Source organism: Vulpes vulpes, chromosome 3, assembly GCF_048418805.1.
Source record: "Vulpes vulpes isolate BD-2025 chromosome 3, VulVul3, whole genome shotgun sequence".
NCBI classification, from domain to species: Eukaryota; Metazoa; Chordata; class Mammalia; order Carnivora; family Canidae; genus Vulpes; species Vulpes vulpes.
Genome location: NC_132782.1, coordinates 10,743,277 through 10,767,453, shown reverse-complemented (window position 1 = coordinate 10,767,453; position 24,177 = coordinate 10,743,277). Strand labels below are relative to the sequence as shown.

The following is a 24,177-nucleotide window of genomic DNA, read 5'->3' as shown; positions in this document are numbered from 1 at the left end:
GTGACATGACCTGCCCTCCTTTTTAGTACCAAACACAATTCACAGTGATGACAACTAACTCAAACTTTCCCTCTTTCTTCTCTGACAGACATATGAAATTACAAAAAGTAAAGTTTGCTACATTTTTCTTGGTGTGTAGCAAGACATTAGGACTACAAACACTGTATGAACTAGTTCCCTTCTGTTAGGTGTACTTGCATTGTCTCAAGATTGGAATGACTCAAGATTTCCATCTTCTCCTAATCCACATTTATCAAGGCCTTTTATTCACAAGAGGAGAAGACAGTATTTCATTCCTTCTTTCATTCACTCAGTTATTTATTGAGAGACTTCTATGAGCTAGACATTATTCTGGAGATACAACCATGAGAAAAGTAGGAAGAAAAAAAAAATCTCTTATGTTCAACTCCAGTGGAAGATAGTAAAGAAGGTGAATAAGCCAATAACATGGTAGGTTCTAGAGCTATTAGATGCTGATCATAAAGATCAAGCTGGGGAAAGGGAAAAGTATAGGGGGAGGAGCTCATTGAAAAGGTGACATTTGAGAAATTAACTGAAGAAGATGAGAAAGACATCATAATTATTAGAAGAGCATTCCAGGTATGAGAACAGGAAGTACAACCACCTGAGGTGGGAACACTCTGGCACACTTGAGCAGCATGAAGGCCAGTGTGGCTGGAGCGGAGTCTGCTACTCCATTCTCAGAGGAGGAGGTGGTCAGAGAGATCTAGGGGCTAGGTGGTCAACTGCCTTAGGAGTCCTCACAAGGACTTTGGCCTTGTGCCCATTGGGAAACCGTTAGTGGGTTATGAACAAAGTGACCTAGTCAAACTTCTATTTTAATAGGATCCTTTTGCTGGCGTGTTGAGAAAGGGCTATAGAGAAGCAGTGTGGAAGCAGATTCCAGTTAGGAGGTTCTTGATAATTCAGTCAAACTGGGTGAGCCAACAGGATGGACTTCCTGTGGGCTGTGAGAAAGAAAGGAGATGAGAGAGAGAGAGAGAGAGAGAGAGAGAATGAAAGGAGATGAGGATGAGAGAGAGAGAGGAGATGAGGATGATCCAGAGTTACTGGCCTGAACAAATGGAGGGGAATGACTTGCTCTTTACTGAAACAGGAGAGACTGTGGGAACAGGATTATTTTTCATGGGAGAGGGGAAAGGAAGGATTATTAGGATCTCAGTTTTAGACATGCCATCTAATCACCTTAGATATTAAATAGAAGATCGAGGTCCAGGATCGAGGCATAAGTTTAGAATTAGCATTAATAATACATAAATCCAAGGGAATAGAGATGACCAACAGAGTAAACATAGATACTAAAGAGAGCATATCCAAGGACTGAGATGAAAAACAACTCTAAAAGAAAAGGGAGCATTGGGATCTCTGCAAAATAGGAATGTGGTCATCTGGAGGTAAGAAAAAAAGAATTTTAAGAGGGTGTTCAGTGCTGCTAACAGGTCAAATAAATGAGTTCAAAGAATTAGCCACTAGTTTAGTGTGGTGGTCGTCATTGATGACTTTGATAGGAATAGTTTTAATGGATCAGAAGTTGGGAAATAGGTGGTTGGAAGGGTTCAAGTGGGGGATGAGAAACTGGAGACAAAAAACTATGAACAGCTCCTTTAAGCAGGTTAACTGTAAAGAGAAAGAGATGACATGGCTGGGCGCCAGGAGGCACCAGGCAGCCAGCTGAGGCAGGACGGTCTTAGGGTCTGCTGACAGTCACATGCTGTGAGTGTGAGCATTAGCCGGCTATAGAGTCGGTGACCTCAGATGACCTTGCCTTGGGTAGACATAGAAATTTTTGAGATGTTTGTCACTAATACATTAGTACAAAAAGACGATTAATCAAGCCAGCTGTTTTAATGTACAGATATTCTTCCATTTTCACCTCTTACTTTACATCAATATTTTCTCCATAATTTTCTTTGAAAGCTAGTCTTTGACTGTAATGCTTATGAGTCCTCTACATTTTAATTGGTTGTTTGTATGCCATTCTTCCATCCTAGCCTAAGTTTCTTGAGAAGGACCATATTTATTTTACTTTACATATCCATCTCCTAGTTCAGCTCCTGGCACATGGCAGATGCTCCGTAAGTGGTTTTGAATGAATGACTCTTATGTCTCACATTGGTATATGAAGCAGTTGATATAAAGGTCGGTCTCTTCCTGAAGTTCCACTGTTAATTTCTAAATAGAGATCGTGTCTGGTCATTTTGTTTTCCAGAATCCCTGTGGAGCAGGCATAGTGAGGACTGGCTCACTGCAGCTCAGTAGTACCTCTGTCAGCAGTTCATCTTTGAAAAGGACAAAGCGAAAAGCACCTTCCCCACCCTCCAAAATACCCCTGCATCAAAGTGCTGAACATAGTCGTGTGCTTGGTAATGTTACTTTTCCCAGTAGATATTATGTGTGTCCTGTTTCACATACACAGGAAAGTGAGATAGGTTATGAATCAGGTCTTTTTACTAAAAAACAAACTTAAGCTTTTAATTAAATTTAGTGATATTAATAGTCTGATTATTCTCACTGAACTACCTTTTTAAAATCTGCAACACAATGAAAAAATAATAATTGTACAGCTCCCTGATCCTAAAATTGAGCTTGAGATCATTTGTGACACTCTGACTCCAGGATTGACTACCTGGAGGAAGGGGAACCTAAGGAGATTTTAGTTGTATTGAAGCTGGATGGTGAAATGGCTTCTAACAAAGTTAGGGCTATCTCTTCTCAAATTCTATAAAAATAAAGCTACTGAGGAATTGCTACATTCGTGAGTGTGGCTTGTTTCTAAGTTGTGCTGCTTCTGTCCTCCAGCCCTGCAGACAGGACATACAGTTCCTACAGACGGTGTTTTGGAAGCAAACTCTCCTGAGGGGCTGGCCAGCCCAGGTAGGACGCCTTTGTTCCTACTACATCACGTAGTTACTGAAAAAGAGTTTTCATGTTGGTTGAGGGAATGAATCTAGTTATAACTTAACTCTGTGTAGGAAAGAGATACAGATGCTTTGACTCTATTTCCCAAATTTTATATGGTGAAATGAAAAAAATCTCCACCCTGGGTTGAGTATGAAACTGACAGAACTCAAAATTTCAGTTCCATGATGGTACCTAAGACTTTTCTGTATGCAACGTCAGATTACCACTTCTTAATGTCCCTCCCAAAAGGTAGGACACATCTTAGTTTGGGATGTACCTTAGTGTGTTCACTAGAAAACTTACACCAAAGTGTAAGGTCCCGTTCTTCATGCAACTGCCCGAGGCATGAATTCAACATACATAGTGTCCTAATTCAGTGGTAAAAAATTATCATGAAACATTTTCTATTATATGGTCTCATTTGGATTCTCCAAATGCCTGTAAAAATAAAATAATTCAATTTAATACTGTTTCCCTATATTTTTAATAGTAGCTATTATAGGAATAAATGTGATAGTTTCTTAATTCTTGGACATAAATGAATATGTCTACTGTCTAACCAAAAATAGAATATTAGTATGACAGTATTTTAGCATAGGGATGATTTTATAGGTATGAAAATAGCTCAATATAACCTACCTAATTTTTCTAATTAATATTCATAAACACAGGAGAAATTCAGGTGCACCCAAATGCTCCTAAATATTTAATCCCTAGGTGATTTTTAGGTATTTGAGACTGTGACGTCTTATATAGGAATCTCCTGTCCTCTTTGATTAAAAACATTACCGTAATATAACTAGTCATGGTTTTTCTTATTTCTTAAGTCCTACCCAGAATAATACCAATGATACTGTTTTGTCCTACAAAGGAATTTTGTTAAATAATACCAAACTATATAAGTGACAGAGATGATTTGAAAGTATTAGAAAAAAGGTGTGAATGCTATTCAAACTTTGCTTGATATCTATTTCTCTTTCTCTTCCTTTTTTCCCCTAGTTACCTCTTCTTGTTTAACGCACGGATAATTGTGAGCTAACCAATCTGATTTCTTCAAAATGCTTCTTGTTCTCTGCTTGCCTTAACTCTGTTGTCTAAGTGCCATTTCCACAGATTTTACTTCTTTGGCAGAAGCCTCCCTTGGCCCTGGGCTCCCCAGTCACGAGCAGTGCACTGTGCCCAAACTGCTGGATGAAGCCCCTCTCTCCGAGGGCCCAGGAACACCCGAGGCAGCTGTAGCATCTCTGACAAGTAGGTAACTGGGCCTTTCCTGCCCAGTGGTTCAATGCAGATTAAGATTATCACCATGGAAACATTTGGTTACTTGTTCATCCCGTGTGTAAAAATGTCTCAAAGAAATAGTAGTTTCCCCCTTTCACTTGAAATTCGATTATAGGTTTGGAGTTGGAATGTTTTCCCTAACCAGATAGATGAATATGGCAAAGCATGGCTTTGGAGGATTTCAGCTTTTCTTCTATTTGGCTCTCTGCTTTTTTGGGCAAAACTCTTTGAACTCTATTATTTCCAGTGTTTAACTTTATGAATATAAAGGATTATATTTATATTTTTTCTTTCTTGAACTACTCTTTTGTTATCTAGGCATGGCTTATTTTCTGTAGTATTGCTTTTGACTGAGATTTTTATGTTATTGGAATTGTTTTGTTACCAGATGGCAAAAATTTATAGTTAGGTAATAACTGTATTTCATCATAAATAATTTTATTCAGTTTTTTATTAGCTCAGAGTGAGTCATTATTTAGAACTAATATCACATACTGCTTATTGTAATGCAAAATTGTGTGGACAGGTTGGAAGATAGTTTGAGAAGTTTTTAAAAATAAAACATAAGCATTCATTGTCAGTACAACCCAGCAATCCCGCTCCTAGGTATTTTCCAAGAAAAATGAAAACTTCTGTGGATGCAAAAACTTACATGTAAATTTCTATAGGATTTTTAGTCATAATTGCCCAACATGAGAAACAACCCAATGTCCCTAAACTGAGGAATGGGTAGACTATGATTAATCCATACCTTGGGGTACTACCACCAAAACCATAAAAAGGAATGACTGCTACGTGCAATGACATGAGTGAATGTCAAACACATTATGTTAAGTGGGGGAGCCAGTCTTAATGGCTAGATGCTGTGTGATCTCATTCTTGTAAGGGCAAAGCTATGGGGAAAGTAGTTAGTAGAGTCCAGGGTTAGGGGCAGGGGATGATCACCAACGGACCTGGGGCGGTTTTGGAGATTGATGGACTTATTCCCTATCTTGATTGTAGTGGTAGTCACTCAGCTGTTTATCTATGAAAATGGGAGTATTCCAAAGTGGATTCCAGAAGTGAATTTTACTGAATGTGAATTGTATCTCAGTTGTTAAAAAAGAAAGAGAAAACGGCTCTGTCTGGCAGCAACTAAAATAGTGTCTAATAGAGTGAGCATTTTTTGAATGAATAAAAAGAAATAGTTCACCAAAATAAATGTTATTTTTTAAAAAGATTTTGTTTAAGAGAGAGAGCTTGAGCAGGGAGAGGGGCAGGAAGAGGGAAAGAATCTAAAGCAGACTCCATGCTAAGTGGAGACACTGAAGCGGGGCTCAATTTCAAGAGCCTGAGATCATGACCTGAGCTGAAAGCAAGAGTGGGATACTCAACCGACTGGGCCACTGACGCACCATCCCCCATTTTTAAAAAAGATTTTATTCATTTATTTGAGAGAGAGTGCTCACCCTCGCTTAGGGAGAGGGGATGAGGGGAAGGGGATAGAATAGATATAATTTAATACGATTTTATTTTACGAAAGAGAAGGATTTCAATCATATCCAGGAAAAATATACAAAGTATCCCAAAAGTCTCAGTGAAATTAAAAGCTTTAATTGTTTAAAAGTAAAATGCTACAAAACTTACAAACATGTCTTCTAAAAGCTTGTATATAAATTTCATTTTTACATATTACATTTTGTGAATTTTAAAGAATTTTTGAATTTTAATTTTTTGTTTCAATGTTGCTTTCCCTAGAAGAACTGAAAAACCTTAAGATAAAAATATTCAAATCATAGGGCAGCCCCTGGTGGCGCAGCGATTTAGAGCTGCCTGTAGCCTAGGGCGTGATCCTGGAGACCCTGGATCGAGTCCCATGTCGGGCTCCCTGTGTGGAGCCTGCTTCTCCCTCTGCCTGTGTCTCTGCCTCTCTCTCTCTCTGTGTGTCTCTATGAATTAAAAAAAAAAAAAAATCTTAAAATAAAAGCATCTAAAAATATTCAAATCATATAAAGCTAAGTAAAGGTAAAAATTGCAATAATTAAACTTTTAAAAGATGACTTCTGTATTATTTTTAACACTTATACTTTGGAAGTTGTTAAATCCTAAAACTTCACAAAGATTTTGAACGCTGTGTTCTTTGAAAGTAAGTATTCTTCCCTTAAAACTTATGAAGCTGATGGAACACCTGGGTGGCTCAGCGGTTGAGCATCTGCCTTTGGCTCAGTGCGTGATCCCGGAATCGAGTCCCACATTGGGCTCCCTGCAAGGAGTCTGCTTCTCCCTCTGCCTGTGTTTCTGCCTCTCTCTGTCTCTCATGAATAAATAAATAAAATCTTTAAAATCTAAAAAAATAAATCTTTTAAATAAATTTTATAAAATCTAAAAACTTACGAAGCTGAAATATAATAGTTGTGCTATGATATTTGTGAAATTTATTCATTGTTCACAGCCCCTACCCAATCTTTTTTTATTGTAGTCCTCAAATGTGGCCATCATACATATAACAAATACAAAACAAACTTGATTTATTATTTTTTGAAGCCTGGGGAAATTTGTGCTAGTCAGACAACCAACTCTAAAAGGTTTTTTTGTATTTTTAGAGTTTTAAAAAAGAATCCCAGCCTTTCCTGAGACTTTTAAGAACAGGAATACTCTTGAAGCTAGCTTTTTTTTTTTTTTTTTTTTTTAAGGTAAGCCTGTGTGATGCTTGTTAACTATCAAGTTACAAAATTTCAGAAAAATAATTTGAAAAGATTTTTGAAATATGTAACTCATTCTTTATACTCTAATTAACTGAGATCAGTTTCTCAGTAAGAGACCCCATACTTAAAGAAAAGTGAAATACTTAAAAAAAAAAAAAAATTATTTATTTATTTATTTATTTATTTATTTATTTATTTATTTATTTGAGAGAGAGCAAGAGCGTGTGTGCATGCCCATGCCTAGGAGTGGGGGTGGGGGGGAAATGAGGGGTGAAGAATGGGGAGGGTGGGATAGAGGCAGAAGGAGAGATTCTCAAGCAGACTCACTACTGAGCATGGAGCCGAAAAAGGGCTCATCTCATGACCCTTGAGATCATGACCTGAGCTGATACCAAGAGTCAGATGCTTAACAGACTGAACCATCGTGGTGGCCTTATGTCAAATACTTTTGTTGGGTAAGAGAGAAATAGAGATAACAATAATTTGCTAAGTGTTTCCTCAGTTAATCTAACTTGCTGAAGAGCTTAATATATGCCAAGGGGCCATTTATAAAACACATTTGTATCTAAACTGGAACAGCCATTCATTTTCTCAGTTTTCAAATTATATAAATATACTCTTACTACACAAATATGTGCTATTGCAGATGCATAATATCGTATATTGTTCTCATAATGACACTGTCACACGTCATAATAAAACAAGACTTGCCAAAATATATTTTTTAAAAATTAAATTCAAATGCCTTAATATTTTTTTGGTTGAGAAATCTACTTTTTTCATTCACCATGAAACTGTCATTAAAAGTCTCCATATTTGTTAAATAGCATAAATAGCACAATTTTCTGTTGATCTGCCTAGAGATAAAGACATACATTTTAAGTACTTTTAATATTCTTCTAATAGGTTGAAGTTTTTATTTTGTGGATGTGCTGATCACTATGATCCAATGCTATACCACCTCTCCTCCCCCATTGGTGTAAAATTACTTTGTTCAGCTGCTATTATGCAAATGGAAGTGTGAACTTATATTTAAATAACAATTCAGAACCTCATTCTTTGGTTTAAATTAACTTTCACAGCTAGTGTGGACAGCAATTAGGATGTCTCCTCTTTTAATCTGTTGGCCATTTGTTGTTGGTGTTAAAGAAATGATGAAACACATTCTTATATGATGAAGTATTAACTGCAGCTTTTGAAAAGAATCTCTCACACACACACATGCACATATGGATATGGGATGATTTTTCAGACAGTTAAGTGGACAAACAGAAGTTGAAAAACATCAGGTATAGTATGCTTCCATTTATATTAAATGAACTAACAGAAAAGAGAGAAGGTAGCAGGAGTATGCAAATCCGCTTGTATGCTCATTATACTTTCTGATAATATATAGGAAAAACCTTAAAGGAAGTTGCCTCTAAGAATCAAACTGAATGGGAATAATTTTCATTGAATAATATTTGTTTGTATTTTCAAAAAGTGTATTAAGCATCTAAATCAGTGGTTTTATTTTTTTTATTTATTTATTTTTATTTTTTTAAATCAGTGGTTTTAAACCCTGGTTTTGTATTACAATCACCTTAGGAGCCTTAAAAATTCCTGGTCCCACCCTTCCGAGGTTCTGATTTAACAGCTATGGAGGAGGATGTGAACATCATTTTTAAAAGGGGCTCAGATCATTCTCCACTGTTGTTGTGATAACTACGAGTCAAATTTTTTAAGTGTACTTGTAAACAATATAAAAATCTCATGTTCTTTTAATTTACATTTAGCGCTATTGTATGAATGTAAAAGTCATTTTAATTCAAAGCTCTGTAGATGTCTTTCAGAGGTAGACATCTGATTTAACTTATGAGTTTCAATAACTTTTTTCTCTACCATGAATAAAACCTAGTGTGATAGCATATTTTTATGAATATATTCTATGTTTTCTAATATATATTCTATGTTTTTAGAGTTGTATATGCCTGAGATAATTTGCTTGCATGTTAATGTGATTATTCACCATTAGAAGAGTATTTTATTAGTTTTGGACTAGCTTTTAAAAGAGCCAGCTAATTATTAATTTTAAAAAATTCTTTTCTTGCTCAGATTGCATAGGATGAAGAGGCAAATTAATATTTAGGATTATATCTTCATTTCTTTGTAGCTGGAATAAGCTCTGATCATAGCCTTGAAGAGATAGATGAAAAGGAAGAACTGAGTGAAGTGCCTAAAGATGAGGCTGAAAATACTGCTCTGAAGTCACAAGACGTCCCTTTTGGATCTACTGATATAATAAATACACTGAAAAATGATCCTGACTCAGCCCTTGGCAATGTTACTGGAGAGTCCTCACAAAACTCCAAAGAAGAAAAACAAGAAGCTAGAAACACAGATGGACAGTAAGTAGTCTATGTGCCAGAAGTGTTGGTGATGATTTGTTTAATTAATACTAGTCTCTGAATTATAGATCTGATATTTTAAATATAGTAAGTAGTCCCTTTGGTTTAGATTCTAGTCACCATAATTATAAGAATGCTTATTAATAAAGTATCCATTTGCATGTTTTGTTTTTAAATCTCAAATTCAACAGTTCTGGTATCGCTATGTCAGATAAGCTATAGCATGTAGTTAATTTGTATGACTTAAATATAAAAGTGTGTGTTGTATGGCTTTTCCCTATTTTCTGTTTGATCTAAATGAAATTTAGATCTAAATTTAATTTTTAATTTTTCACCAAATGCTTCTCAAGGATTTTCACCGATTTTATAAAACAATTATGCATATTAGATTATGATGTTACTAATAATATTTTTACAGTCAACTTTATAATGCAGAGAGTGCACTTTCCCCTTCATCCTGGGAATTGAAATCTATACTACAGTACACTTATACGGTGTTAGAAATGCCACAGTGTGAATAAAGATGAAATCAAGTAGGCAAAATAAACCATCTTCGTCAAAGTTTTACTGTAATTTGCATGGGATTGTCTCCAAATTAAACCTTTCTATCACAAAAAAAACAAAACCAGTTGAGGTCAGTCCACATCCTGATTTTCCAGAAGTTGGCTTTGCCAGATCCAAGACTAGTTTAGTTTTCTTTTCCTTTAAAAGACAAATAATAACAAAAAGACACTGTTTTTTGGAAAAATGTCCCTTTTACCAAGCTCTTTAGATCTTCTTTGTAATAGGACCACTCTTTGAAAGCTAATGGTTCATAGCAGCATTTCCTCTCTATTGTATTTTTTCTTTGCTATTAAATTTCCAGTATTTGGCAGAAAGAAAATGATTATTTCAATCCATCTGTCTTTGGAAATTATTGCCTGTTTTCTCATCTGGGGTGTGTGTGTGTGCGCGCGCGCGTGCGCACACACACTTAAATAGTATCAACATATAACATACCATATCCTATTTTGCAGAGGACCACATATGATGGTATATGATGCAAGCAATGGAGAGAGGGTAGTTGACCATGTAAAAGACTTGAAGTCATTGGGCACAAACCAGGAGAACGGTGAGTTCTAGTAGTCACAGTACTTACTATTTTCTAAGGAGCCATACTTAACACCTTATGTAAACTCATTTAATTTTATATATTAACTCATTTATGGTCTTATTATTTTCATTTCTACTTTGCGGTTGATTGAGCCAAAATGATATTATGTAATTCGCAAGAGTTCCCATAATTCGTAGGTAGTGGACCTTGGATTTGAACTAACTCAGGCAATATTACTATTTAAAGTGTGCTATTAACGACCATGTGTACTATTTTTGTTGTTAAATCTTAGCAGTTGTCTAACCTACTATCTTGGATCTAAAAGATGTGTATTCTATGCATCTACGTGTGATGGATTTCTCTTTTTTTCTTTTTTACTGACTCCCAAGTCCAAACCTGTTTTCCTTCATACTCAAGTTGCTTTACTTGGGTGAAACTTGTGTGCCTGGTTTTTAAAGTCAAAATCATCTAATTATGTGGTGTTATTTACCAGAATCTTCAACACCCTCACCCCCAAATCAAGACAATTTCTTCTCTTTGCTATGATCTATTTCACTTCATTCTATCTTTCGGGCTATGCTCATTTTTTTTTTTCTTTGCAAGGAATATAATTTTCCACCTACCATCACCCATCCAACCACTCTCCAAATCTTGCCAGTTCACTTGTTATTTGTTTACTAGAAGCCATGTATTTCTCTAAAAGGTCTTGTCTCCTTAACCAGATTGGACAGGTTTTTTTTTTTTTTTTTTTTTTTTAATTAATTTTTATTGGTGTTCAATTTACCAACATACAGAAAAACACCCAGTGCTCATCCCGTCAAGTTGGACAGGTTTTTTTAGAGAAATTATATATGATACTTTGACTTCCTCATAGCACGTAGTAGAATACTAACATTGTTAAAATACATACATTCATCGACTCAAGTTTTTGACTTTATGATGGTATGAAAGTGATATGCATTCAATAGAAACTATACTTCAGAATCTGAATTTTGGTATTTTCCTGGGCTAGCAATATCATCCTCTTGCATGATGCTGAGCAGCAGCAGTTGCAGGTCCCAGTCAGCCCATGAGGGTAAACAACCTGTACATCTACCACTATTCTCTTGTGAGGAGGCTCTGTGAGAGATGGTTTTGCCCAACTATAGGCTAATGTGTTTTGAGCACATTTAAAGTAGTATAGGCTAAGCTATTGATATCTTGTAGCTTAGATGTAGTAAATGCGTTTGACTTATCAATATTTTCAAGTTATGATGGGGTTATTGGGATGTAGCCCCTTCAGAAGTGGAGAAAGAGCTATACTTAAAGTTGAATTTCAGAAATCTGATACTGCACAAATACAAGATGCAAGGAATGTACAATGGTATTTTAAGGAGATGTGAAGGAATTGGCTTATGAATTCTCATACTCCAGTCTGTTAATATGCGAAAGTTGGTGAAGATTCTTAGAAAACATAGGGATATACATATTCATGTTTGGATAAAATGTGGATTATCCCAGTGTCACATCAGATAGATAGATATGGATATATGTTGTTTTACCTGCAACAAGTTTGTTCTAGGGCCACAGGTATAGTTCTGTAATAATATATATATTTTTTAATTTACATTTGATTTGCAATGACCTTTGTTGACTCTAGGTGAGTTTTTTCTACTTTTTAAAATCAAAGTATTTAGGTGATTTTACTTATTCATGAGAGACACAGAGGAGAGGGGCAGAGACATAGGCAGAGGGAAAGCAGGCTCCCTGTGGGGAGCCTTCCGGGACTCAGTCCCCAGGACCCTGGGATCATGACCTGAGCTGAAGGCAGACGCTCAACCTGTGAGCCACCCAGGTGCCCCATAGGTGATTTTTTAAGTAAATAATTTCTATGATCTTAATTAGTTCTCTTCCTTCTTTTTTAGCTATCCCATATACTTGTTTCAATGATCCGTAAGTCAAATGATTAATTTTGTAGTTGTTGGTGTCAGTTTTGAGTAGGGACAGGACAGGATAGCACAAAATCTACTTCTTCCTTCTACTGGCTATCACTGGAAAATGGCCTAACTAACCATTCATTGACATTTGGTTAGTGTCATTGTCAGGTCTTTGTAAGGATGGGTTAGCTACTAAATTCAGCAATGATTCTAGGTTTCCAGGCTTATCATTGGGAATAACTATGAGATTTTGATGAGCGATTCAGAATTAGAGAATAGTGAAAAATAGACATTTGGAGTTCTAAAACCAATTAGTTAGGGTTTGTTACAGGGAACTGACTTGAAAATATATTGTTGATACTTTGTTTTGGAAAATATTTCTCTTGTGTGACTGAGCTATACTATTCATTGGAAAATGAGAAATAAGCAAGAGAGAAGGAAATATATTTACATTCATTTCCTGGTGCCAGGGACCATTTCTTCTTACATTCTTTTGTCCTCATAGCAGTGTTGACAATAGTACTTTTCGTATAGATATTAAAAATACTTATGAATCAAGTAAAAGAAATGTGCAGAAGTGTGCTTTTTTGATGATTCTTAATCAAATGTGTCACTAATCATAAAAGTTAATTATCAGTCATCAAGAGGTCAGTTGTATAGACAATAAATATTCTGATAATCAGTTGCATTTCTTTTAGGAAGAATAAAAATGAATTCCATTTAAAAATTAGATGTTTAATATAAGAATCTTGTAACATAGTAGAAAACATACCAACATGACCAAAACAAACAAACAAAAAGAACCCATGCAATTAGATAGTGTACAAATATGAAGGTATTTTAAGAAATTGTTTGTATACAAATCTACCTGGCAACATGATATTTTTCTCGTGCACACATATTCTTTCTTTTCTTTTCTTTTTAACAGAAGAACTATTTAAAATAGCTCGTGACATTTTAGGCACTGAATTTGTTCTTTATCTCGTAAGTAAAAATGAGTGACAATACAACTATAGAGAAATACTTGACATTCTTTCACGATCTGACTCCCAAGGCTCACATTTCACTTGAACAGTGCAAACTACTGTTCCTGGAAGGGGAGGCCACTAAGGATTTTGAAGATGTGGTTAATTGGTCATCCACGAGAAATAATTCTGGGCATTTGGCTAGAGGAACCCAGTGTATAAATCACTGCTGTGGACTAAACACATGGTGCACACTCATAGACCTGTGTTTCCTTCTAGATGCCTCATTCCGATTGTTTGCCATCATGTTGCTGATTGACAACTGTTGCTTATTAACCTAGACACTGGCGAGTGATTTTTGGTTTTGGGTGATCTGAATTAGAATTAAGAGGAAAAGAAATCCAGGGTAAAGAGAGGTGGTTTTCCCCGCTTGGAACTCTGACAGGAAAATAAAGTATCTTTTCCCTGAGAGAAAAATGAAAACCCACATGATCGTTTTTATGTAGTTGAAATCACCCATAGCATGACTAAAAACGACATCCTCTAAGAGTCTCTAGCAAGACACCTAGTTAACAAGACAGTCAACTTAGATTTTTGTTTTCACTTTACCTCTTAAAGGTAATACTTCCGTTATTTGCCTTAATTAAAACTGATAACATTTGCTAGGATTATTTCCTTTTTAATGTAAGGTGTGAAATATAAATATAGGAGTTATAGACCAGATCAAAATAGGAAAAAAAAAAAAAAAAAAAAGAAGAAGAAGAAAAGTACTGTTTTGGAATTTTTCCATTTCTTTTGTCATTCTTAACATTGACTGAAATGTGAAGTCTACTTATCAGGAGAAATGTAGCTATCTTCAATGGAGTGCTTGTTCTAGGGATATTCCGTATCCTAATTAGCATGTTGTATAAATGACATATAAAATATCCATATTTTCACCTTTTTATATCTGAGCAAATTAGGTTTGGCTCTAAGGGGTTAAGTAACATGTAAACCCAGCCAGGTTCTAGACTCAGGTTTCTATGATACCAAAGCCCATGCTGTTTTCCCTAATGCTACTACCTGCTTTTGTATAATTAGCTGAAAATTGTCTTGTAGCCTTCAAACCAACCTATTTCAGTTTGGGGGAGGCAGGCATTGAAAACTTGAGGTTTTTCTACTTGTTCACATTTAACTTGACAATATTTTTTTCTCTCAGTAGATCAAAATGAAATAATTGTCATTCCACCGAACACAGACCATATGAAAAATGGAGTGAGGAGAACAGAAATCGATGTAGGAGGTGTTGCCGAAAATAACAACGTGGACATGGAAGTTGACAGACTATCAAACCACCAGGCACATAAAACTGATACTGCTGAAAGTTATAAGGAAAATCATCTGGCTGCTTCATTAGTACAACACCAAAAACTGAATCAACTCAGTGAGGAAAAGACAAAAATGCAAGATGCAGCCATTCAGACAGTCCCTTCCGTTGACAGTTTTGATGGGAACCACCAAGATCATGACTTGTCTAACTTCAAAGTTAATGAAAGCGTGCAGACTTCAAGTAACAATAAACCAACTCAACACTCATCTTTAAGTCCCCAAGATTCTATAGATGCCTCAAGGAATTTAAGGAGTCCGGGCCTCCTGACTGTACAGTCAGATAATCAACTCACCATAGAAGATCCAATTTATACACATGGTGATGATGATCTTTTGCCTCCTCTAGATGGGATTGATAAAAATTCAACTGTTTCTCATATAAAGAATTATCCACTTTATAGACAAGGCTACGATCCCAAGCCAAAACCTTCAAATGAAATCACAAGAGAGTACATACCTAAAATTGGAATGACTACTTATAAAATAGTGCCTCCCAAATCCTTGGAGATACTGAAAAATTGGGAATCAGAAACCCCTGGTAATAAGGATGATCAGGAGATACATACTTTAGGAAAAAAGCACATTCACGAAAATGTGAAAGAAACTGCCATGCAAACCGAACTTGTTATTTCTGAAAGCCCAAAGGAGCCACAGGCGGACCTTAAACTGAAACCTACCGTGGGAACAGAGCATCAGGTGCCCAGCGTGGAGAGCTCACCCCACGTCCCCCACATCGCCGTGGGGAAGCCCGTGAAAGCTACTCCCAGAATGACAAAAGACTCTGGCACAGCTCCTTTCGTGCCTAATTTGGAAGACATAAACCATATTTTGGAGTCAAAACTTAAATCTCGGGTTTCAAATCCCCAGACCAAACCAAGTTCTTTTTTCCTGCAGATGCAAAAAAGAGTTTCAGGTCACTATGTGACATCTGCGGCTGCCAAGAGTGTCCAAGTGGCCCCCAACCCCGCTCCAAAAGAACTAGTAAAGAAAGAGGAGGAGAGGGATGCGATGCCTCCTCCTCCTCCGGAGCAAACTCTTTCTCCCTTAAGCCAAGCAGCTCCATCCCTCCCACAGCCCCCTGTTAAGGACCCCGTCGGTGACCTCGGTGACCTCAGCAAGGAGAAGCCTATGGAAGCCTCTCCTCCTCCCAGCTCCCCTGCTCCTCTCCCTGCGAGTCAGTCAGCAGCGCTGAACCTGAAGACTTTGAAAACCTTCGGTGCCCCGAGACCTTACGCGAGCTCTGCTCCCTCACCCTTCGCCCTCGCCGTAGTGAAGCGGTCACAGTCCCTCAGCAAGGTGCGCAGGGGGGCGGGCGGGGACGGTGCGGCCCCCCCACCTCCACCCGACACAGAAGGGCAGGCTCCGTCTGTAAATCAGCTCGCGGGCATCCCCCAGCTATGCCTGAGTGATAAGGTAATGTCACCCTTTTAAAAACAAGGGCTCATCATAACAACATGGTTTAAGTGGGGCTTGACAGGCATGTTGGTATGTTTGTGTGTTACTTAGCTCCGAATTCCTATTTTTTTTTTAAAGATTTTATTTATTCATGAGAGACATAGAGAGGCAGAGACACAGGCAGAGGGAGAAGCAGGCTCCACGCAGGGAGCCCCATGTGGGACTCGATCTGGGGACCCCAGGATCACGCCCTGGGCTGAAGGCGACGCTAACCTGCTGGGCCACCCGAGCTGCCCCCCGAATTCCTGTTAACCTAGTAGCAAGCTACCACAGGGAGAAAAGAGTAGCAACGCATAAAATCTGATTGTTAACTCTCAGTTCTTCTAATTCATGTAACGTGATTGGGCGCTACTGTAAGGTCATCGCTCTAGGATTGTCATTAGCAGGTATTACAGTTTCTTTGCTCGTGCATTTGCGCCGTGTACTGGTTTCTGGTTCTGACTCTCTGCTTTCCTGTTTTGCTTATCTCAGTTTGTTTACCACTTCTCTGGACGTTCTGGCTTATTTTCTTCTCCGATTCTACATAATAGCAAAATAAATAGTTTTAATTATATAGAAACATAAGCAGTATTTAAGGACTAGATAAAATAACCAAACATTTCTCAGCTGTGCATTTTCCATCACATACACTCAACCAGAATTCCTAAACATCGACACATATAAATAATTTAAACCGAAGCCAGAGATTAAATAGATAATTTTCTTAATTTCCCATTTTTCTTAATGCAGTGTCAACTTTTCCAGTTATTGGTATGTTGACTAGAATGTCATTTAGCCACTGTCTAACTTTAGTAACTTACATCAAAAGGTTCATTTGCTGACTTAGTGTTTGGTCAACTGAGTAGTATAATTTGCTAGATTCAAACAGGATAGTCAGAGGAAAGGATGAAATTTAGAGTATGCATTACAATAATCCCCGTGCAGTTTTTAAAAAATATTTTGTGTACCTTTACTCTGAGAGTGTTTAAAGATTACTTTCTGGAACTGTGTGACAGTTCCAGAGGTATTTTATACGACTTTATCAAACATTCCTAGAGTAACAGAACATTAACGATATTGCCAAATAAAGATTTTTCCACAATCTCAAAGCAATAGTCATCTCGAGGAATATTTCTTTATATATTTCACATTTATGTTTCTTAGCTTGGATATAATGTCAGGAAGAGATGTATGATCTAGAGATTAATTCTTTTCTTGGGAACAAAGCCTGTGTTTCTTCTTAGGATGGAATGCCATTCCCAAACAACAGAAGTTTGATTTAGATAATACAGTTTTTGAGTCACTGCCTGCGCTCTGTTTAGCTCATCTTTGGTGAAGACGTTTGGCGGTTTAACAAAAGACATTTTTAAGATCATTTGATAATAGTTTCCAGTTAAATCATAAATATTCTTTCCTAAGAAGTCTAATTAAATTTTTGATTCTTAAATTTGGAAATTGCTAATACCTACTTTTAGTCCATTAAAGTAAAAAATAAAAGGAAAAATAAGACATGGTCATCACTTAGCCCCTGTGACTTCCAGGGCCACAAAATAAAGCAGTTACACGTAGCATAGTCATTAATACTCCTTTATTTGAAAATGCGTTAGGTTCAACCAATAATAAAATCGTCAATCTGTCCATTTTGTACTGTCAAAAACAATAATTTCACAACCTAGTATGTCGTAACTATAAAAATGTGGCATTTTTTTAGTCTGTGGAATTTTTATCATTATTAATTTGGCTCTTCTTGCCAACTCCACTGGCAAAATCAGCACCGTCTGACCCAGGGCCGGTAAAATTACCGCTGTTTCATACAGTGAAGAGCAGTGCCCCTTGTCTCACTTAGCCTCCTGGTTGAGGGAGGACAAGGGGTGCCCTCGCCTTCCAGCTGAGCACAGACCCAGGACCGCGTGGGCGAGGGTGCGGCCTGGCAAATGGGCATCTTCAGGAATACTGGTGATGGATATTTTTTTTTTTTAATGGCCCGTTCTTCGCCTGGTATTCACATGAATATTTTGCATTTATTTTTATAGGGGAATAACTCGGCACATCATGAGCAGAATTCCCAGACACCATCTCCAACGGACTGCCCGGCCTTCATTCTTAGGAGGCAAAGTTCCTTGACCTTGCAGGGCCCTGACCCGGAGCAGGCCCGACAGAGCTTGCTGACCGCCATCCGCTCGGGGGAGGCCGCGGCCAGGCTGAAAAGGGTGAGTCGTCTGACCCCTGCCGGGGGTGGGGGGCGGCTAGGGAGGCCCAGGTGCCCCCTTCTGTGCGGGGGTCGCTTCTGAAGTAGAAGCTGCGACAGCCCGGGTGCTTGCAGGGCCTTGAGGTCGGCCAGGACTGGGCTCGAAGCACCCTCGGGAAATCCTGCTTGTAATAGCCCCAAGTACACAGGACCTTAATACCCGAAAAGAAGAGAAGCACCGTGTTCAGAGTGGACCATCAGACAGGATACACTGGGCAAAATGCAGCCACACGCACCCGTGTAAAGACCTGTAGAAATCTGTATGTGTAAGTCTGGCAGATGCGTAGGTGGCAATTATTTTTAAAAGCGAGGAAGTAATTATACAGATCATACCAGGGTTACTTCCACAGGGAAAGGAAGGGGGTTGCTGGGGGCCTGTGGGAGCAAGACAGGCACACAACTGAAGAGGGACCCCAAAATCTTAAGTGATCAAGATAAATAATGATCTTATGCAATATTTTGTAAATGTGTAAATGATAGACCTCTAATAACAGAGAAAATGTCAACATTTTAAGTGAAGACAAGCGGGGGCGGGTGGAGCGGGGAGCTATTCTTTTCCTGGCCTGGTGGTGGATTATATATGCATGTATGTTTGTGTTTGTTTTCATTGGGTTGCTTAGGTAAGTTCAGTGCACTTTTCTGTACACGTGTTATATTTCAAAAAAATATTATATTGCAAAAGGCAGTAGAAATAGACACAAGGCTCTAATTCCCTGTGATCTTTGCTTAAGCCCCATATTTCTGTCCTGTACTGAACATTCCTCCCGGTTTGTTTTAAATTCTAACATTTCTTTTATAGAACAACAGTTCGGGTGCCAAATAAAATCTTCAGTGATTTTGACAGTAGGTTTAGATTGTTCATCAGAAAGTTGGCTCCAGGTTTGCCTATATTTTGGCACCCAAATGTTCAATTTAACTCCAGGTACCAACCTGCCTTATGGCTCTGGTTCATACTCACGTAATTAACCCTCATTATAATAATTGGTTCGCATTAGAACAATTATCTAGTTGACTGCTCTAGTGTAAATGTGGTCATGAACATGCCCTGTTTTTTTTTCATATTTCTTAAGATTTTTTGTTTTCCACACCTTACCCCTATTTGACCCCAGTGTAGTCACGGAGATCTGTCTTCTTCTAAGGTTTTAATAAATCTTATTCAATATTTCATAAAATGTGGTTGGTGTTAAGATTTATGTGTGAATCAGCAAATTGCTTTCAGAGAATAAGAGATTAGGTAACCTATTGTCATTGACTTGTGTTGATGCAAGAACGACTTTGGCTGCTCTTGATTCTTACTGATGTTTCAGTCACTAAAAGTCATCACACTATTACAAGTAGAATATACATTTGTAAAAATAAAGTCTGAAAATAAACTGATGAATGGCATTCGGTAGTTGATATTAACCATTTCCTCAGAATGTAAAATTTATCTTTGGCTACATCGAAACCTTAGAAGGAAGAAAAACTAGCTAAGTCACCCAGAATCTTGCTGGCTTGGTTTATTCATTGAATTGCTCTGCTTTTGATTCATATTTCCTCGATTGGAATTTCAACAGTCCAAAGGCTTCAGGCCGGCAGTTCTTGCCATATATTTTTAAATTAAAAATAAATGATGGTTTCATAGTTAATGCTTCTCACAAGAATGAGAAAGCTACGTTGAATATTCTTGAAAACTCTTTAAAGGATACACAGTCAACTAGCAGATGCTCTCAACAGTAAATTCTTTACTTTAAAAACATGTCTTTATTGTGTCATGTTCATTATTCAAAAAATTCAAGCAGTACTTTATAAATGCTTACAAAAAGTTACCATATTCCGTTCAAGAAATATTCATTGATCTTCACTGTGCCAGGCACTAAAATAAACATGCGTATATCGTGGCATTACATTAGACAAGGCTTCTGGCCTCCCAGAATTTATGGGCTAGTCTATAATGATGTCTTCTCATGCTTGAAAGTTTAGTGTACAAAATTTTAAATATCAAACAAAATACCATTCTCCCCGCAAAGTAACTGCTCGTGATGGATTACAGTGAAACCTTCCAGACCACTTTAGTAGTATACAAACATATTTAAATACATACAAAAATAGAATCCTGTAAAAGAGATTCATAAAGATTCATAAATATCTCTTTGAAATTTTCTGTCTTATGTATACACACACACACACACACACACACACATATACACACACACCCCAATTCTTTTAAGACTACATAGTATTTGACTCTATGAATGAGCCATGGTTTATTTGTTCCTTACTGATGGACATTTAACTGGATACTAGTTTTTCCATTCCATAAATGGTACCTCAATAAACATCTCTTACTTGTATTCGAGTCATTGGTGTGTTTTTTAAATGCTTAAAACAAAATAAATAAATAAAATAAAATAAAAATAAATAAATGCTTAAAATTTCTTTACTTTACAAAGAATTATAAAAACTGCAATTTTGGCAGTAGTCACAAAAATAATCCCTAACACTGAAACTTTGGGCCCAAGTTACATAATGAAAAGTCACTACCTGTCTGCTGTCTGTTGACCATCTTGGAAAGGAATCCCACAGGAATACTAAACAAAATGCAGATGAATTTCCTTCTCCTGGTGGCAACATTTCTTTTAGCTTTTATTTTTTTAAGATTTTATTTGACAGAGGAGAGAGAGTGAGAAGCAAGCTGGATCCAGGGATCCTGGGATCGTGACCTGAGCTGAAGGCAGCTTAACCACCTGAGTCACCCAGGTGGCATCTTTTAGTGTTTTTATTTCAGGTGGATGGTGGCAACACTCTATGTATCCCGGATTCATAGAGAGCCAAACAAGCTGATTAGTGTAGATGAGCAGTCTTTGTTTAGTAAAAGGCAATGAATGAAAAAACCCAATCCAAACTAAATTTGTCCACTGTATTTTCCTTTCCACTGACTTTGTTGCTGGCAGAACCACTGGAATTTGTACTTCAGGTCTCTTCCTGTGAGAAGATGATAACATTTGGTTAAGAGTCTAAATGAGTCAAATTGTAATCTAGAGATTAACCATGTTTCTTAAAATACTGTCATTTTATGTATGATTATTTCAAAATATTATACCTATTTACTCTCCAGAATGCAAATGACTTTTAAAAATCGTTCTAAATAACTTGGAATTTAGGAAATTCTTCGTGTATTTCATTCACTTACCACTTGTAAATAGGAGACTTTGCCATAAAATTTTGGAATTGAGGTTATTGGGAGAAAAAGTACCTTTCATTCTGTATCTGTTTTGGCATAGCAGTCATAGATTTGACTTTTTTTAGTCCTTTTTTTTTTTTTTTTTTTAAAGAAGATTTTATTTATTCATGAGAGACCCAGAGGGAGAGGCAGAGACACAGGCAGAGGGAGAAGCAGGCTCCACCCAGGAAGCCGGATATGAGACTCGATCCTGGGACTCCAGGGTCATGCCCTGGGCTGAAGGCAGGCACCAAACTGCTGAGCAACCCAGGAATCCCCTAGTCCTTTATATGAAAACTTTTATTTTTTTAAAAGATTTTATTAGCACAAGCTGGGGGAGGGAGAGAAGCAGGCTCCCCACTGAGCAGGGAGCCCAGCGTGGGGCTCGATCCCAGGACCCCAAGATCATGACCTGAGCCCAAGGCAGACGCTTAACCAACTGAGCCACCCAGGTTCCCCTATATGAAAGTATTTTAAAAGCCAAAGCTGTATTTTCTTATAAATACGGAGTACCTGGAAGGGGAACTTCAGGCTACTATGTAACATCGATACAAAAAGTGTAAAATTCTTTGCTTTGTGGAATTCACTTTATTTTTCTACATTCTCCACGGCACTTTTGGGGAGCCAGAATTAATTTAGCAAAAAATGCTCTTTAACAGCTTGGCCTGCAGTCTGTTTGTGCTCTTGTCCTTTGAGTTGATTTGGTAATTTTGTAAAGACTAAGATGTGTTAATGGATTATTTAACTTGTTTGTTGTGGAAATAACAACTCTCGTTTTTAATTTTATGGTAGAGTGAACATTTATTCTTGATTATTTGTGATTTATTGAATACTAAATGCTAAATATTATTTACAATTAAGCAGAAGTTAAAATGCGGTAATTGTTGAAAATTGAAAATTAGATTGCTTTCTCATTTTAAATTGATGGGTTCAAAATGTGTTTCTTTCTCTTAGGTTACTGTTCCATCAAATACAATATCCGTGAACGGAAGGTCAAGACTCAGCCATTCCATGTCCTCTGATGCCCAGGATGGCCACTAAATGTTGCCCTGTTACAATGCACACTTCACCTCTGCTTCACAGAACAACTTCATACTAATGGAGAATGTTGGCAAATGTATATTCAGATGTACACTTAATATATTGTCAAAGTGTAAGAATTTGTGCTGTGGCTTTTAATGCCAAAAGAAGAATTACAGAATTTATAAGTTATGATATTTTTTGGCCTTTTTTTTTTTTTTTTTTTTTTTTGCCTTAAAAGCTGAATATGCTGCTTTAGAACTTTAAGACAAGGTGTTAATGACTTTCATTTTTTTTTTCAAATGAGAAATAGTCACCTTTTGTTGATTTCACTTACACATTCTCTACAATGGTGACTTCGACAAAAGGATAACAAAAGGATACATGGAGATTCGTAGACTTATATTTGTGTGACACATAGCAAATGTAGATCTAACATTTACTGCCTCAATGTTACAGTTTAATTGGAAATGTTTATAAGTTATATTAAAGTCTCTTGGCTGAAAGTATGATCTAGAGAACTAATATCAAACAAGTATATTCGGTTCAACAGTTAATTAAAATGATGAATCACTTAGTGTGCAAGTCTAATCTTGTGTGTTCTTCATGTAATTACAAAATCAATGTCAAATTTATGGGAAGCTCATAGTATTTTAATATTTTATTAACATGGAACATTTGTTTTTTTAATCTTTAGAACTTAAATTGCACACAAAACATTTTAAATATTTTTTTGTATATAATCGTGACATTTGTCGTCACACAGATATTACACATTTATGTGCCAGAAGCCTTAGAAATCACCTTATGAAAATGTTGATCTATTGGGACAATTTATTTCACTTTTGATATGTAGTGAGGAATAGGGGTTAGTCCAGGTCCATACTGGAAAACTTCAAAGGCTATTTGGAGGTTCCAGAAATTCTGGTTTTAATTAAAATGATAAAGTCATTATGTAGTTCAGATGCTAATGTTCTAAGTAATAATATATATTTACATTAAAGCTAAAACTGTTAAGCAAAACCATGCCTAATTTGTTGGTTTATAACTGTACTGGGGTCTAGAACTCATTCATGTTCTAGTCCTACTTTAAGAATCTAATAGCTCATTTATTCTAAAAGCTTGGTCAAACAAGTTGGTGTTATGTTGGTTTTCACTAAAGCTCTTGGGGTATCTGCCTCTTTGGAAAATGTGTTGATTTTTCCCTCCTCTGTTTAATAAAAGCAAGTTATATATTTGGTTTGTGTCAAGCAGCATACTTATGAATTTCATCAATCTATCTCTATGAACCAGTGAACAAATAAGTCATAGTAAGGCGCATCATTCATCAGGGCTCTCTGGTATACATGTAGCCCATTCAGCGCCAAAGTGCGTGATCTAAGCATATCAAATGCTTAGCATAGTTCCTGATGCATGTCAGGTGCACACTGTTAAATGTTGCTATTTCCTTAAATCAGACTTGAAGAGACCCTCATATATGGAAACTTAAGTTCTGTTATCGTAAACCAATAGCGAAAGGAGTGACTTTTGTAAAATTATGATTGATTATCCACATGGAAAAAAAGTAAATTTCGATCCCTACTTCAAACCATAAATACATCTGAGTTGGATTAAAGACAACTTTTATTTAAAGATTTATTTGAGTGAGAAAGTGGCA

At 36.9% G+C, this 24,177-nt stretch overlaps 1 protein-coding gene across 50 annotated transcripts in view; it reads left to right on the top strand.

The window, feature by feature from the left end:
- Positions 1 to 23,758, top strand: part of COBLL1 (cordon-bleu WH2 repeat protein like 1) — a 157,147-nt gene extending 133,389 nt beyond the window's left edge. For 10 of the 50 annotated variants that reach the window (XM_072751779.1, XM_072751770.1, XM_072751794.1 and 7 more), the window contains 8 exons: positions 2,231 to 2,384; positions 2,821 to 2,895; positions 4,054 to 4,173; positions 9,040 to 9,274; positions 10,291 to 10,385; positions 14,450 to 16,029; positions 18,084 to 18,260; positions 22,455 to 23,758. In XM_072751779.1, the coding sequence (XP_072607880.1) occupies positions 2,231 to 2,384; positions 2,821 to 2,895; positions 4,054 to 4,173; positions 9,040 to 9,274; positions 10,291 to 10,385; positions 14,450 to 16,029; positions 18,084 to 18,260; positions 22,455 to 22,541 (2,523 nt within the window). In that variant the 3' untranslated portion in view covers positions 22,542 to 23,758. Of the gene's footprint in view, positions 1 to 2,230; positions 2,385 to 2,820; positions 2,896 to 4,035; positions 4,174 to 9,039; positions 9,275 to 10,290; positions 10,386 to 14,446; positions 16,030 to 18,083; positions 18,261 to 22,454 lie in introns of all 50 variants that reach the window. The other 40 variants (XM_072751775.1, XM_072751766.1, XM_072751795.1 and 37 more) reach the window with 9 other exon arrangements.
- Positions 23,759 to 24,177: the final 419 nt, after the last annotated feature.